Here is a 17,462-nt window from a genome sequence, read left to right on the forward strand (position 1 = left end):
TATCGTGGCACGATACATGATAAGAGCATTTATACCTCCGCTTACCCCACACACAAAAAAAGAGACAAATCGCAAGTGTTGTGTCAGCACTCCATTCAAAAAATGTGGCAGGGGGAGTCTTGTAAAAGTAGTGCTTGCCTTTTCATCCTTTTCGCGAGGTTCGGGACTGGCCTTGGGCCCAAACGAAGACAACACCCGTAAGGTCAGGAGCCTCACCTGAACAGAGAAGCGAGGCAGAAAAGCATCAAAGTCAGTACTCTCTGGTTTTAAACATCTTCACAGTCAAGAAAGAAAAGGTAACTGCAGGACTCGAGCAAATAATGTTTGCTAGAAAAACATTAAGCCTAGCACATGCTTTGAGAACTACTCGACTCAAAATGTGCAGCAACGTGCACTGTTGTTGTAGTTGTTTTTTTTTCTTGTTTTTTTCACACTATGCATTTTCTCACAGCACAGAAATATGCTTTGTTGATAAAATCAAACTGACACTCATCACAAAATCTGATGGCCACCACTTCTGTGGCACTTGGACAGTAAAGCATTAATCAGTAATACTCGCCACTCTTCTGAAAGTAATACCTTACCATTCGAAGCCCCTATTTTTAATCACCGACATTTGTCGCAGGAACACGTAGTATGAAAACTAAAGAATGGCTACACCATCCATTTTGCTATAACAAAAGCTTGCTGCATTAAATACAGTCACACTGCATGCAACAGCACACACCGACACATACAGAAATAAAGGAAGGTGGATAGACTTACAACACCGTGCGGTGAGGCCAGGTTCCGTTCGATGATACTGTAGAATGACCTCAGCAGATCTTCCTTCGGCTGTTGTTCTGTAGGCGACACTCGCTTGGCTGCATGGACCAAGAAGATGTCTGCTGCTTTCAGCAAGCACACATTTTCCGGCGATTGCCTGTTTGGCAAAGAGAAAAGAACAGATTTGTTTTTCCTCCCACCTTTGCACAGCATAAGCGCAGCAGATCCCAACGTACAAGTTTGTGCAAGCCGACTCAACACAAAAAGACAATGCGGGACAGGCTTTATTGTGTAGTGCCTGCCATAGCAATTTATTTTAAGGACATACCGACTACGCCCCATGACAAGCTCTCCCATACCCCAGCTTCTCCACTAGCTTAGCAGTTCTAGCTTTTCTGGCCGATAATAGAGCATTGTTGGTGAAGTCTGTGGGAATTATGAAAGTTCATATTTTCCTGCACTCCTACACGCGTCACGGAAGCGAGGCGAGCAGACGCCTTCTTTCTCTCTTCTCATTCGGGGAGCCAGGCGGTTTTCCCGCCGGCAGCGCGACCCACTCGCAAATCGGTCGTCACGTGGCTGCAGAGCCCCGCGCCCATTGGACCTAGCGAAGAACACAGCAGGGGCATCGAAAACGGCGCAGCCGGAGGTGAGAACACTACAAGCCACCATGAAGGAAGGACATCAAGAAAACATCTGGTTCCCATCCTTTGTCACGCGCTGCCTTTGTTCGCCACACGACCCTGGCGAACGTCTCGGTCGTCACTAGCCTGCTTCCAAGTGAATGCTCTGGTCGCAATAAACGTTGTGCGTGTTATTTAACAATGTGTTGTCATGTTTCAGCTTGTACTGGTACTGCCGAAGCCCGCCCATGCAAGGCGAGCGATGGGCAGTTGGCCATCAAGTCTAAGTATGAAGGCGGTCCGAGAGAACCCCTAACTACAAGTCGCAAGTTTTATTTATGATCTATCATGAATGGACGAAACATCAACGGGGATGTACGAAGCAGAAAAACCTCCAATGAGTAATAACTGAAGAGTACAATTTCTCAATGCTACATTTCAGCATTTCAATGTCGGTACAAGCCACAAGCTAAGCGCACAAGCCAAAATCTGGCCTACATCGGTGTCTGTTCATATAGCGTCGGCTGATTATTTTTCATTCGTAACTGAATGTTACCGAAGCAAGACACTGGAGTGACCCTGTTTTAATAAAGCTCTTGGTATGTGGCTAGTATCGCTCACTTCTTTTTGTCCCGACCGATTCACTGTAGCCAGCTTAAACTCACGGAATTGTGCTAGACTCACGGAATTGAACGCAACAGAGAAATTTTAAAGTAGAGCAACTCTTACATGTAATAACCCGAGAGTTATACGTTAGACTACTGCACCACTAAAGGTGTTATGGGCTCTACCTCTGAACTAAATGTAAGATGAAATTGTGCCAATGTCACACGAACTGGAGATGGCGGAAACAAAAGTAAATTGTGCACATTAGTTAACAATAAACTGAAGCATTTCCTCTGACAGTATATCAGAATGCTACGGCTAACCCTCAGTATATCATTAGCAAAACACACACTGGTTCAATTAAGAACTTTTTCTCCATACCTGAGAATGTTTATTAAGACGTCGCTAGTGATGTTGGCCAGAGCACCTTCGAACTTGCACAAGGCAGCAGTGGCCACAGCTTGAAGGAAAACGAATGACAGGCGTGCAGCAGACGACGCAGGCAGTGTTTCAAGCTGCAGACGATCTCGGAGTTCTTGGAGAATTCTATCCAGAGCTTTTTGTAACTCCACCACATCACCCCAAGCACTAAAAAAAATAAAACATTTTGTCAGCAAACTACCGAAACACCTTCGGCTCTCACTTCAATTGCTGTGGCAGCTGAAGGTTCTCACAAAAAAACACTGCCATCTTCCCAAGAACTTTTTTTGTGATGCACACAACAAAACATGGCAGTCAACCGATAACCAAGTGGACGAAAACTAATGAAACAAAAGAAGAAAACAGCGAATGCTAACCAACCTGAGATGAGGCAGACAGACTAAACCAGCCCAAAGCAGAGGGTCAGTCACGTCTTTGGCCAAGGCTTCGAGAACGGTCTGTGCAAGCGAGACCACATTTTCCCTGCAGAATTGACAATGTGTCAGGCTTAGGTTACCACCACCCTCCTGTTCCTCTCCATTCACTTATACAATCGAACCCACTTAAATGTTACCTCCGTGCTTGCGGGGATGCCATGTACATGGTCGTACTTTTTGGACAGTGTCTTTCTATATCCATGTTTACATCAACGTTCGACTGTGCAGTCTAACCACATAATAATGAAGTGGCATCCCGCAAAATACCTTCGTTATATCCGATATTCATTACCAACATGCATTCATGGCACACTGACATTGCCAAAAAACATCCTGAATTTTCTCTGCTATATTCGATATTTTGTTATGTCCATGTTGTTTATATTGCCATTCGACTGTGCAGTCAAACCTTGTTATAATGAAGCTGCATCCAACAAAATAAATGTTATATACAACATTCATTACAAGCATATACACTAGAACCTCGTTGATATGATCCTGTTACTTACGGTTTCCCAGTGCCACGTTCGCAATCGAGAACACAAAAAATGATCCAATTGAGTTACACTTATTTTTTACTAGTTCACGTGTTCCCGGAAAACATGATCTTTCGGCACCAACGTTCAATACATTGAGAAATTGCAATAGTATTACAAGTTTTTCAGCCGCTAGATACCACGTAAAAAAGAAAATGCATGAGGTGCGCGCGGCACACGCAGTCGAGAGCAGTAGCCACCTGCCATGCCGGCTTCGCCGCAATACTCGCGAGCCTGTCTCGCAGTGAAAACGGAGGCGCACACTCGGTTTTTTATTCGGGTACTGGCAAATCTCCTCCCGGGTCGTCGCACGCTGCATTAACAGCTCTCGCGGCCAACCCTACTGTGATAAGCATCTCCATTTATCTGTTTTACAGCGTGTGGGGCACAGTGCCATTGGAAGCACACTGTACGCTTTTTGTAGGCGATAACCCAAATGCATCGCCGTTCCCTGCTGCAGGCACCGTGATGCGAGAGTCGCATTTCGCTCCGGTGGCAGCCAGCATCGGCCACCAGCTAAATTTCGTTTTGGTTTCCCGTCGCCATCCTGAAACACAACGCAATAGGAAAACAACAAAACGCGTCTTGGGCTGCGGAGCCCGACCAGTTCGATGCGAGTCGGCATCTCACGCTGCAATGATTCGTGCAGCACTTCGCATTACGAAGATGTCAACTACAGTTGAGTCTGTCAAATTTTGTAGTCACTTTGGATCATCCGTTTTCCTAGTTAGTACTTTATTTTTCCGCATTTTTTTTCCTCCCAAAAAGACGTATGAACGAGGTTCTACTGTATTTGTTGCACACCGATATCAGGGATAAACATTCTTAAGTTTGATTTGTTACGTCTGGTATTTCTTTATATCCAATAAGTCATTAGATTGAGGTTCGACTATGAACCCGCTACAGGATGTAGGCCGGGCTGCATGCCAAGAAACCCTTGCCTTGCACCACCCGAGATGCAGAGAGGTAGCGGCCTCCAGGATCGTATCAGCTCGTCGGCCGTGCCAGGCATGGGCCTCCTCTGAAGGACCACCTCGGCCAGAAGGGAAAGCGCATGAGTCCGGTCTTCGAAACTCGCGCAGTGCTGAACCACGTGACACAGCACATCCTAGAAGAGGACAAAACGGCATCCCATTACTTCCTCTCCCAAAAACATAATACGCAAGGAGATGCAGCTCGGCGATGTCAGAGAGCAATGAATGAAGTTCGACCAAGCCGGTCCTCCTACACATGTCGTCTGCATACCTTTTCAAAAGCCGGGCATTCCACAACTTGACCCGTAAAGTCGAACACAGTTCCGGCTGAGAATGATCCGGAATAGACCTGCAGAAAACAGCTAATTGTAAAAACAAAGAGAGACCCTTTGCAGGTGCATGCGAATCTGAGAACTCGTACATAAAACAAATGCAACGAAGCTGCATACGGGGATTCTCAGACCCGTCGAAAGTCCTAGCAGTCTGGTTGGGCACTGCCCGAAATCTACCCAACGCTTTGGAAACGCTTTGTTGTATTCGATAAAATTCCTCCATTATACCCGAATCTCTTCAAATGCTTCACTATATCCAAGCTTAGTACAGTAAAACCTCTTTATGAAGAAGTTGAAGGGGTGGTCAAAATTACTTCCTAAACCCATTACTTAGTTACATATCCACTGTTGCATGTACTGCAGAATCAATCTCTATGATGATTTCACGGCGAATTTCACTTAATTACATCCGTTATTTCGTTACATCCAATTTCATTATAACGAGGTTCTAATTGCTCCACTGCATCGAGAGCATGCTCTCTTGCATTGGATTTGCTCTGTACAATGTACTTGGTCTCCTTAATATTAACCAAGCCAACACCCTAAAGCAGTCGTGGAATTCCTGTATACGGCTTCGCTGTAAAAGCACCACGTCTAAAAGACGCTTTTATTTTCAAAAAAAAAAAGTAGACAGCTGGATGTGTGCACTCACCTTTTCGACAAGTTTGTTGAGAGGTCCAGAGGATGGGCTCACAGGGGTACCACCATTCGTTACCAGCGAAGCTAAGCATTCCAGGAGTGTCGCTGTCAGTGCCGGTGATGCCTCACCAAGCTCAAGGAGCAGATCCAGGATCTGTAAGCGCAGAAACGCGTAAACAGTCAGCGAAACTGAACAATCAACTTACAGCAGATTCTGGTCATCAGTATGCTCTTCAGCTTTTTCTTACAGTAAAGCTCTTGCCCTGACAAGACGTGTTGTTGGGCAAGTTGGTTCCCGATGTGGAATAAAATTAAAAGCGTGCTAAAAAAAAAAAAACACACGGACAAGACAGGACATTACAAGCGCTCACTAACAACTGATCATTTCGGGAAACAGTGAAAAGAGAGCTCATAGTCTACACGTATGCGGTAAAAAACGCTACCAGGGCTGCTCAAAAGAAAAACAGAAACTCAGCCAGTTGTTTATCAGAACTAAGGACCTGGTAATTTGACAACTATTATATATACAAAATGTATTCAATATTCGATTTAACTCACTTCTGGCACTCTTTGATTCATATTCAATTTGGTCTCAAAACGTACTACGCATGTGAGTATCACCCATGCCTGTGATGTCTCATCTGGGGAGACCCCTGCCAACCGTTTCCCTTTGCCCCGCCAATCGTGAATGACTTATTGCCCCAAGGCCGAGAATGTAGAGCCACATGAGATGAGCTGAACTATTCTCAGCCCTGTCATGCCTTCCCCAACTTGCGACTTTGCCGCAGTTGCTCGCATCCCCCGTGGCCTAACTGAGGTGTAAATAAACACCTTCAGTTGGAAAGACCAGTTTCTATCTCCACCAGCCTAGGCCCGCTGTGGTCACAACTCGTCACGAGCCACGGATTTGAGGTCACAGATATGACTGTTAGGGTTGCCAAAAAAGTTCTAGCAAGCAAGCGGCTGCTACTCCACTGGCCCGGTATGATCTAGAGAAGGGACAAATCACCTGCAGACCGACACACCTATACTCTACACTCAATTTTCTATGAAGAGCATGCCAAATACTAATGACTTTATCTACAGAATCCCCCTAGATATTTATTTATTTATTTATGCAATACCCACATCACCTTTACAGGCATATCAGTGGGGGGGGGGGGGGGGGGGGAATACATAACAATCAGCAATTAGTGCACCACGACTTGGAAATAAATATCTGGTATACATGAAAATTCTAAAAGACAGCACACAAAATAAAGCCGACCATGTTCGAATCTCTGCTGCACCATTTTGAACACAATGACTGTTCAAACAACCACGCATCTGCAAACACTTTTTCTTTTTGCACTCGTATCTGGGCTCACGTGTTTTGGGCAACTCTATCACCACTGAGCTATCGCTGAAAGGAAGCATTAAGGCAAACCGAATAACACGCACTTAGCCAAGCAGCAAATCAGTACCTCGTAGACTGCATCACTCCTCCGCGACAACAGTCCCCTCTTGAACAGCACCCAAATTTTCACCATCGTGGCCAGGTTTTCCAGTAGTGCCAGAACGGACTCCTTGTCAGATTTGTATTTTTCAACTGCATCTGCTACGACCTCCTGCAATGAAAGAAGAACAGAAAAAAAAAGATGCTCCCAGAGAGCCGACTAGTACAGACAAAATTCAAGCTCTAGGCAATGTGCATTGCCATTCAGTCAATCCAGTTCCGATACGAGTTCAGCAGAACCAAATAAGAAGCCAACTCAACACTGGTCTGCCGGCCACTCAGACTGGGTGGCCAGATCGGCGACCCAAGTATAGTTCCAATCACTTGCTCATCTTTCTCTTCCCAGCAACATGCAAGCATACTATCGGTCGATCTACAATCAACAACTTGTGAGAATCAACTATGAAGTCTTGCAACTCTTGCGTACAAAGCAATAAGGTTGGCTGTATTAGATTTGTTTTTAATTATGCAGAAGCCACTGTAACCCGCTTAGTGAAATCTGTAGAACTGGCTGCAAAATTTTCCAGAAAATTAAACAAGGAACTTGCATAAAATTCGAACAAAATGAGATAACTAGAATGGATTTTATACAATCAAGCTTCGATGTAACAAGCATTATACAGTAGAACCCCGCTGTTACGTTTTTCACGGGACCGTAAAAAAAAAACGTAAGAGCCGGGAAACGCAAGAGCCAGGAAACAGGAAAAATTGAGAAATGGGAGTAGTGTTGAACTGCACACAATATTATTTTAATTCTTACGTGCGACAAAAAGTAGTTTCGCCCGACAGCCGAAGTATAGATTGCGGTGAGCTATACAAAGTAAGAATAGTAGTTTTATCGTCTGTATAAACTTGTAAACATTCGGTTATTAACTAATTAACAAACATAGTGTCAGCGCCCACAGGCAAACATGAACACATCACACTCGATGAGCGCGGACACGCGCAGTTAAGCGCCGCTGCAGAAGCGAGCGAAGTGACCTTCGTGCTGTTGTCTATCGCTTCAACCCTAACTGAGCGCCGAGAACACGCAGCACGCACAAAGCCACGAGCCGCCGACGCACCTACACTGCGTAGAATCTACCCCCACGCAGATCGCTTTCAAGATAGGGCCCGCGGGACCCGCCGCGCAGCATGATGCCAGAGCACAACGCTGCCCGCTACCCCCCCCCCCCCCTCCCCCTCGCTCACTGGTGCCTCGAGCGCAACGGAAGGAGGCGCGCTTCCTCTCTGCTTTTCTTTCGCGCGCGAGACGCGGTCGTCGGCTCCCCTCGCACGCTTTCACTCGCACATTCAGCATACGGCCGCGCGGCTTCCCTCGCACGCTTTCACTCGCACATACAGCATACGTCGCCGTCGCCGACGACTGCGTCTCGCGCGCGAAAGAAAGCATACGGCGCGCGGCGACGGCGTTATCGCCCTTGGACTTTATACGGAACATCTATGAGCCAAAACCAATTTTAGGGCCGCAACGCGTCATAGACATCATCTGTAGATAGCAAAAGCGGATATAAAAGGCCATACTTTTGCTGGCGGAAACCGAAAATACGTAATAAATGTCGCCCCCAGCACTTTGGGCGGCCAATGCCATCGTCAAGCAACCAAACCAAGCGACATGAAAAGTCAAAATGGCCGCTCGGGCCGGCGCGGTGTGGCAGTTCGCAACGTATGATGCGGGAACGGTCCCACAGTTGCGACGTAACAGCGGGGTTACCAATGCATTGGGTTCTATGGGAGCTGTGCCGGGACCGGCCGAAAACGACGTAACAGCCGGGAAAACGCAGCACCCGGGAACGTAACATCGGGGTTCTACTGTATAACAAAGTTAAGTCTAAGATGTTCCTGCCAATATGTAACATGTAACGAACACATGCTTATAACAAATATGAATGCAGTCATTTTCATGTCGGATGCGACTTCATTGTAAAAACGCTCAGCTGTATTTGAAAATAGCACATAAAATTAAACAGTCAAACCTTGATATAACGAAGCTCGATTTAGTGAAATTTGCGATGTAACGAACTAATTTTATTTCCAGACCTTAATTTCATTGAGCTAATGAAACCTCGAATTAATGAAATTCACGATATAACGGAGTTTTTCGCTGCAAGTACAACTTCGTTTTATCGAGGTTTGATTGTATATGTATCCAAGTTTAACACCTTAACTCAAAAAATAAAGATCACATTTTTAAAGTTCTTTTTTAAAGACTTTTTTTTTGTTTTACCCTTCCAAATCAAATAAAAATTGTTATTAAATTCTTCTTTAATGTTTGCAAACTCCACAAGCGAGGTACCAACCTTGAGACAGTTCCAGACGGCAGACGAGTTTTCTGCATGGCTCGCAAGGTGTTCAGCTAGTGCAACAAACGTCTGCCGGAGGGCTTGACACGCAACCGCCCCACTGCACACCGAGCCATCCAGACGCTTCAGTGCCAAGGGCAACACCTGGCAAGAAAAAAACGACAAGCACGTTTTCAAAATAGTGCTGTAAAGTCGCAAGTCATCAGCCGTATTCAAGATATAACCTCCGCTCCCCCTTTTTTTTCTTTATATATTGACTGAGGTGAGGTTGAACATACAACAAAGCAACACGGGACTTGTGGGGATTACAGAATTTCATGTCTTCCTCCGCTCCTGCGCGCGCAGTAGAAAAAAAGAAGAATAAACATGCACAGGCAGGCACTGGGACAAAAAAGAAGTTGGAACGAGGAGTAACAGGCTCTCGGTCTGGTTCTCTTGCGTCGATTCTAAAGCTTTTACATTACTAACAAAAAATTAACATAAATAAAGCCCCTCAGTCTCCCTTATTATTCTTGCTTTAGCTCCCAGCAGTGATCAGCAGACACAAATACATACCACGGTCATGCAACTGTGCGTTTGCCCTCTGACTCCCTTGACGGCTTCAAACAGCAGGCGACCAATACCGTCGGTGCTCTGGAAGAAATGTGCAGGGAATGCCAGATGTAAAAGTGAGCATTACCAAACGGTGTCAACACGATCAACATCAATTCAGGCTTACCTGTGGGTTAGCTTCAAGGTAGGCCAGCATCATGTCAACAAGTTTCTCTTTATCGGAGACCTGGGCCAGATGTCGGTGAAAAAACAAAAACAAAGTCAGAGCAGTGCAACGCGTGCAAAAACACAGAGCTACTGAAGACACTGTCGCCACAATGATAAGTTCTCTCTGGCAGTTCATGAGAAGAGATGGTCAAGCCTCCAATCAATAGCGATATCATCAGTGATTACGAGCACACTATATGATGTGACTACGTCACACAGGCAATTAACTGTGCCAACTGTTGCTACTCGAACTAAAACTATGCTTACTATTATGAGAGTATACCACAATTTGCCATGCACAATAATTCCAGAAATTTACTTGCATAACAGAGATTCAAATTATCTACGTGATAAACGAGAAACACTTTTTATCCGCCCCTTTTCGAAGGTTAGTATATTCAGGTTGTAAGTAAAACAGAGTTGTGGACTGTGCATACAAAGATACAGCAATTGGATGAAGGGGGTTAATGCCTCGAATACTATAGCAACTCCAGCAAACAAAAGCTGCGGCCAGCACTCGAACTACTTGCCTTGCGGATCAGGAATGCAAAGCTCTCGGCGGCAAAGTCCCGAACATACTTCTTTTGCTGTGACCCGAGAAGTGGAACATACAATCTGAAATGCACGCAGTGGCATCAGGTTTTGCACAGTTCCTCATCAAGGGTTAGACAAGACTAAAAAATCGTGAAATTATTAACACAATCATTGTATTGCGTGCAAACGATTGCAATAAAAAGCAAAGTACTACTACGGCAATCGATGGCGCTCACTTGAAAATAAGGTCGATGTCCCTGACCATGTACCGCCAGAGGAACTTGAACAGGTATGAGAGGCAGACGAAGATGCGTTCCAGCATTTCGGGGTCACGGGTGTCAAGGTGAGCACAGACGAGTCGGAACACTTCAGGGAAGCTCGGGTAGAAGTCATACTGGAGGTCTCTGGCCAAAGCAACTGTGATGCTGGAAACAATGGGGTATTCTTTGTCACTTGCCCATCTTTGACACACTGTGTTGGATCAACATGCCATTTTTCACAAGAACAACTTCGTAATGGGATGGAACACACGGGGAACATCAGTCAGTGCGTGTACACTCCAATGTTCGAGTGTTCCAAGGTTTTTTGGACCACGTAAGGACAAACGCAGATGTCAAAACTTTTTTAGGCTTTTTGTGTCATTCGGCAGGAAAACGCATGCGTGAACGTGACATCCTCAAGCCTCAGTGACAAGAAATTATGCTGTTTGAGAAGTAGCGCATTAATGATTTGTTCCTAGATTAGTTTTTTTGCAATGACTTTTGTGATTTGCCACAGGACCTCCAAAGGTTATATGTTTGTTACTTTCCATAATAAAATTTCACTTGCTAGTTGCAGCCTCGTCCCGTCATCTTCTTGCTTGAGTAAGTTGTGTTTTTCGCTGGTTCTCACCTACAACCACACACCACGCAGAGCCCGAAACCCCTGACATAGTTTTCCTCACTTTAGAATAAAATGCATCATGTGTGTAGGAAGCATTGTGTACAAGGACATGTCTGGTAAAGAAGAAAAATAGAACATGAGGTTCCATCCTGGCAATTCAATCAAGAGGCATCACAGAATGAGATTGTTATCAAGGCATTAACACTCGGAATACGGCTATCTCCACTGACAATATTTATGAAAGTCCATGTATTAGTATGATACATATAATTTCATAAACAATAACTGCAGCATGACAGGGTTAAAATTCATGCAAAGTGTGTCAAGATCGCCCAAGCCTTTTGAAAATTTCGCTGCTCACTCAAGTACTGCATCCAGGGCCTTGTTCTCACGGTTTCCCAACTGTGTTTTGATAATTTCCAATAGTGCATCCTGTGGAGTAAGGAAAAAGGAAATTAAGTACACCAGGCGTCACTAATTCTAAAACAAGAAAAAAGAACGATATAAAATAGCGTGCATAACTTGCAGTGAAACGTTCACAAAATGTAGCAAGTTCAACCTTTAAATGTGTCTTCACGGCAGTGCGCTCAGCTCTAATGTGAGGCCACACATGAAGGCGATAAAGTTCCAGCTCGTTCGCAAAGTTACCATAGTTTGCGGAATAACGACACGCCAAAGAGACAGGCTTGCGCAGGAGCTGATGGAGCCCCATCTTGCGAGACTGTCGTCAACAACAAACACACAGAACTATATTTGCAGTTCTTCCTATCTGCCGGCGCAAGGGCATCGGCCCCAACAATCACTAGCATTTCACTTTTTCCTTTCTGTGAGAACAATGATGCAATACAAACTGTATTAATGCACTGGTGTTTGAACCTAGCATCACGAGGTGGCGCTACCAGCGCTGCTGCCGCCTCCTGACATTTCCAGCGATCCAGTATTCCATGAACTACTATAATAAAGTTCACGGAATACAGAAAAAAAAAATGGTTCGAATGGTTAAAGTAACTGAAAGGTGCCAGCACCTCAAATTTTGGTTCTTGGGTCTTTCATGGCTTAGCAAGTGAGAGTGGCTGCCTGGCTTTGGCCCTTTACTGAACGATGCGGACAAAGAACACACAATCTCGGTAAGATACCCCGAGTCAAAACAAATCATTAGGTGCAAAATTTCTTCTTTCAATGTGTTAGAAGAAATACACGAGTCACTGTAGATGTGCAGCGAATCTTGTGTCCACATACTTTAGTAGGAGTTGGTTTAGGCAGAACATCAGTACATTCCATCTATTCCGTATAGTTTAAGGAATCACGCAAATGCCAACGGTGAAGAAAAGACTTACCTTGCGAAGCACAATTTGGGGCAAAGTGTGAATCTCCGAACCAATGTCATTCCTTAGTTTATCTGCAACGGAAAAAAAAAGAGAAAAAACAATATTGTTTTTACAATGTGCCCAAAACGACTCCCAATCGTGGATCCAAATGTTCTGCTAAATACACTTCCACACAATAAGGTACATCACCTTATCAAAAATTACTTTGCTGAGTAGAAGTTGGCTTTACTGCAGTGCTATTGTAGATTATTTACGACAAAACATGAGGGCAAATTTATGCTCGTGTACACTTGGCAATGACAAAGTGTCACAGCATACATTCATTTTGTTTTGTTTTTTTCAGTTTGTAAAGTACTGTGAACTGTTAAAGGGAACGATCTGATAAGCAATAATGAAGCCAAATAACTGAAACACTTAATCAACTGGACTTATATTTGTGGGAAAACAAAATTTGTCAGTAGCTTTTTATGCTATATCTGAGCAATATTGAACAGAATACCAACTGCATGTTGCCATTAACAGTGAACCACCCGTATATGTGCAAGTTTGCACGTCTTTAGTAATGAGGCTTGAGGATTAAATTAACAATCGCTTCAACTTGGGCAACAACAACAAAGTAAGTTCATTCTAGAATACCTCCACGCACACAATGCCGAGATTTGAATTTGGGCAGTCAACTACAGCACACTTGTGGGCGTAGCTTGCTGTTTCCAATCTGCAGCGCAGTGTCGCATCAAAAGTTAATCTTCACAGAACTGATCCACAAATTTGCAAATCTGATATTTCTTGCGCGTCCAAATGTCCACAACAAGCAATACTAAATGAAACCACATTAAAACTAAAAGGTTCGCGCAAAGAATATGTTTTATTCACATGATACGAGATGTACTTCAGCGATTGAGTAGCCTGACGCTGGCACTAGGCAAATCCCATGCACTGTCACAAAATGCCGATATTTCACCCCTAGCTTGCTCATAAGTTATTCGGTGCCTTCATTCAGTTGAAAAAATGTACGAAGGCATTCAGGGCATTATAAGCTACGTCCCGTGTGTGAAGCTGGTTATTGAGGCCCCATCGACAATGTCCCTGCCTAATATCGAGCCTGCATCGAGGACCTCCCCAATTACTGCTTCTATGGTGTCGTCAGCCCTGCAGTTTTCCACCCGCCCCCCCCTTCTAAGGCTCTTAAAAATTCCCAATCGTTCCGCCTATCCTAAGGTTCAGCTAAACCGGGTTCCTTAAAGTGCACAAGCTCCTTAAATGGAGTTCATGCACCTCCCACCCAAGAGAGAAAATACAAGAAATGCACTTGCCATAATCTTCAGTGCAGTTCAGTTCGGACCACTTGGCGAGAGCTTCTTCAACAAATGTTTCGCTCTCAAACGGCGTTGTTCGTCGGTGGGGGCCAACACGGTGGATGACATCGATGTTGATGTTCGACAGCCGCTCAGAGAATGACTGGAACTGAAAGGCAGAAAAATGGCAACGCAATACGTTTCGAGGTGGAGCCAACTGGCAACGAGGCTTTCTTTGTTGACTTCGCGTGATTGTGTCTTCACTAAAGCGTAAACTCGGGCTTAGACGGTCTTACATTGACCCTTTTCGCGGCGATCCCGTGGGGGCTGCCATGTTTGATCACGTGGTGACGCGCCCATTGCTTGCCTCAGCTGCCTCCGTTGCCTCTGTGTTTACAATGGGTGTACATGACGCCCGGAGGGGCTCATGAAACCCCTTTCAGAAGATATCGTAGACGTTGACTGGGTGGTCGACACGAAGCTTTGGTGATAGCTTTAGAGGACATGTAAAAGCACTTTGAAGCTCATTAAGCTTTGCCCAAACGGCGCAAGCAGTATATATGGTGCTTGTTCTAAAAACGGGGCTAAAAATGTATTCCAATCTATCCAAGCTTTCCAATTAAGAATTGAATCAGGATCAGTGTGTTTTGCTCTTCGTTTTTTATTTGGCAAATACTTTGAAGCAGTTGTTTGTCACATTTCTACCTCAGTGAAGCTCATCAGTGCAGTCACTACCCGATTATTTTCTGCCCAATTGCTCGCAGGTGTGCTCAGTTGCTATATATTTAGTATTGCTGCACATAAGGTTTGGAACGTAGCTGTTCTGTACTTTGTAATAGCTTGTAGCAAAGACGTATTATCACTACTAACTCGCTTACTCATGTGGAACATCATGAAACATTCAGCTTCGATCATCTGTAGGCTGTTGGTGTAGTCGCAGTCACCCATGCTTTGGCGCGCTGATTCAAGTGTGCGCCCATTCACATATTCTTAATACGTTGGCGACATAGTGTGCATAAGCTTGCGTGCGAGTTGGGGTTGATGCGTGTAGATAACATGCGCGAAACTTACTATGCCAGGAAGCAGCTCTAAGTCCTTTTGTCATTGTCTAACGAGCGGCACTCACTGTTACCTGCGTTGAAGTCTTTTCTCTGGAGGTTAGCAATATAACATTGGCAGATAAGGGAACTTTTTTTATACACAAGGAAAGTCGTACATTGAGAAGGGCCGTCAACAGAGGTTGTCCGTATGAAGCGACGGTCCGTGAACTTAATTGGTCAGACATATTCATTCCATTCTTTAACATGGCAGCCACTATTTCTGCAGCCAACTACTGCACGTCTTCAATTCACCGCTCCACATTTTGCAGCACGAATTGAGCATATTGGGAGATCGAACCCAGTTGCATTTCCGACAGCTGATCGCACAGAAACAGGGCAGAAGTGGTTATGGTTTCGTATTCGTGCGTTTTCGCGGAGGCAACGTATGGCGCGCCGCCGAAAGCGCCATCTCGTTTCTCGTAAACAAATTGCTCCGCGAAAAGGGTCAATAATGGGTAAATCCCAGCGCACGAAGGCAGAAACGAGACACACAGGGCGCTGTGTGTCACGTTTCTGCGGTCGTCCCTTCTCCGTCCAATGCGTTGCGATTTATCGGCTGTGCCATAAAAAAATCGAACCCCGTCGGTTCCCTTCTCGTTCAATACGTATTGAGCCGTGTAGTAGCAATACCTCTCTTGCCAGATGCCTGGCAGACCCAACCTCAAATCGTACCGCCCTCTTCAGAAAACGAAATGCACGGGGGGTGGCAGATATTTTCTGGCAGCGTGAGGACCGCCAGAATAACGCCCAGAATACGTTAAACCATCAGAAGAAAAGGCCAGTCATGGGACAAACTCTGCTTACCAATCTTTTTTAAAAGAGTTCTTGAGCCGTCACGAAAGCGCCAGGCCGATTTCAAATGTGTTATTACCCCTTAGCGTCATTCGCCACAAACCGACACTCGCGTCGCAAGCACGCTTAGTTGTAAGCTAGACGCGCGGGTTACCGCCAGTCCACGTACGGGCTTATTAAATACAAAAGACGCGCCGAGACATGCTGCAAAGCGTTGCGGCATACCTCCAAGCGCGCAAGTGACAGAATGTCGATAAAGGTGCACAGAATCATATCAGGTGACTCGCCCAGAAAGATCAAATGGCATACTTACCCGGAACGTGTTTTCCGCCTTGTGTTTTACCGGTTTGTTCTTCATGTTTGCGCTTGCGAGGCAAAATAACACCGTATGTCTACACCACACGTGCAAATGACATGGAAGCCGCCATGTTGCGGTGGCCGCTGACGGGATGCATACGCGATGGGTCTAGAGACGACAAAGTGAGTCTGCTATTTAGCTTTGCATTTAACCGTGCGGACAAAAACATTCTCGCAAACTTTGCAACAATAATGACAGCATGCTATTCTGCCTGCCAGTTTTAATTTTGTTCTTAGTAGGTGGTGTCTAAATCTACGTTCTATAGGGTGGCGACCTCTGAATGAAATGCGGATCTTAAAGGCCTATGTTTTCGATTGTTGAACGCCCCGAACACTGATTTTCGGAGCCGAAAACACGTGGGGTTTAGGACACCACTTATTAAGCATACCACCCCATAACATAGTGAGAAACCATGTGCCACCCCTGCTTCAAATACCTTAATAACAAATGCAGATCTTGAAGGCAATGCTCTTGCTGGTTAGGTGATGCCCAAAATACGTTTATGTCTGGTTCCCGCAGTCGCTTCCGCCGCACGCAAAGAGCAGAAGCATTGCCCCCTTTTAAGATCTGCAATTTCAATCCACAGGACGCCACAACTACAGCACAGTAGCGCGGATTTAGTCCCCACCTATTGACAGGGCCCATTTTGTGTATTAAACGCTACGGCGGCATACAGCACGCAGAACGGCCTCTAGTCTCTACTGATCAGTAGTTTCACAAAACTGTCGATTGCAATACAATGAACTGTAGGAAGCCGGTGCGTCCAAAACCATGAAAGACTGCATTTCGCTTCTATGCATTGTCTTATTCAAGGACCATACTCTAAAGGCTTTCATCAGTTAGTTTTTTTAATACCAAAGACCATTCTGCGCTACTGCGTCGTGCAAGCACTGAAATTAGCGCGTTAGCGTGGCTTCGACACCATTAACCGAAACTATGAAAAATCTAGTTTGCATGGGATAAACAGTGTCTTTCTTCCCAATGAATACACGGCTCCCTAAGCAAAAGATGCGTATTTTTTAAGGTGCGGTAATGAGCGCTTCGAGCATTCATTAAATGTTTAATCAAGTGTTCATAAAGTAACGACACGTCGGACCCTTTTGTTAGCATAGAAAGCAAAGCGATTGCACTCTCAAAGGCTTCTACGCATACTACGGCCGAGCAGTGGGAGACTTTGCTGCTCAGCTTGGACCCAGAAGAGCAGCTCTGGGCCGTCCGGATGACCGAAGACGCCGCCAGAAAGCAAGGGCTGGCCGCCGTCTGAGGAAGGGGAGGCCTGGGGGT

General features: G+C 45.3%; 1 protein-coding gene across 1 annotated transcript in view; it reads right to left on the bottom strand.

Annotated features, from left to right (window-relative positions):
* LOC119463381 (small subunit processome component 20 homolog) overlaps window positions 1-16,285 on the bottom strand; it is an 83,462-nt gene extending 67,177 nt beyond the window's left edge. The window contains exons 1-17 of the mRNA XM_049655362.1: window positions 16,134-16,285; window positions 13,947-14,097; window positions 12,643-12,704; window positions 11,667-11,737; window positions 10,660-10,848; window positions 10,420-10,504; window positions 9,849-9,908; window positions 9,686-9,763; window positions 9,128-9,274; window positions 6,796-6,939; window positions 5,346-5,486; window positions 4,633-4,710; window positions 4,285-4,495; window positions 2,796-2,958; window positions 2,376-2,582; window positions 766-922; window positions 139-216 (exon numbers count right to left, since the gene is read on the bottom strand). Of these exons, the coding sequence (XP_049511319.1) occupies window positions 139-216; window positions 766-922; window positions 2,376-2,582; window positions 2,796-2,958; window positions 4,285-4,495; window positions 4,633-4,710; window positions 5,346-5,486; window positions 6,796-6,939; window positions 9,128-9,274; window positions 9,686-9,763; window positions 9,849-9,908; window positions 10,420-10,504; window positions 10,660-10,848; window positions 11,667-11,737; window positions 12,643-12,704; window positions 13,947-14,097; window positions 16,134-16,178 (2,067 nt within the window). The 5' untranslated portion in view covers window positions 16,179-16,285. The remainder of the gene's footprint in view (window positions 1-138; window positions 217-765; window positions 923-2,375; window positions 2,583-2,795; window positions 2,959-4,284; window positions 4,496-4,632; window positions 4,711-5,345; window positions 5,487-6,795; window positions 6,940-9,127; window positions 9,275-9,685; window positions 9,764-9,848; window positions 9,909-10,419; window positions 10,505-10,659; window positions 10,849-11,666; window positions 11,738-12,642; window positions 12,705-13,946; window positions 14,098-16,133) is intronic.
* Between the last annotated feature and the right edge of the window lie 1,177 nt (window positions 16,286-17,462).

This window comes from Dermacentor silvarum, chromosome 9, assembly GCF_013339745.2.
Source record: "Dermacentor silvarum isolate Dsil-2018 chromosome 9, BIME_Dsil_1.4, whole genome shotgun sequence".
In the NCBI taxonomy this organism is placed as follows: domain Eukaryota; kingdom Metazoa; phylum Arthropoda; class Arachnida; order Ixodida; family Ixodidae; genus Dermacentor; species Dermacentor silvarum.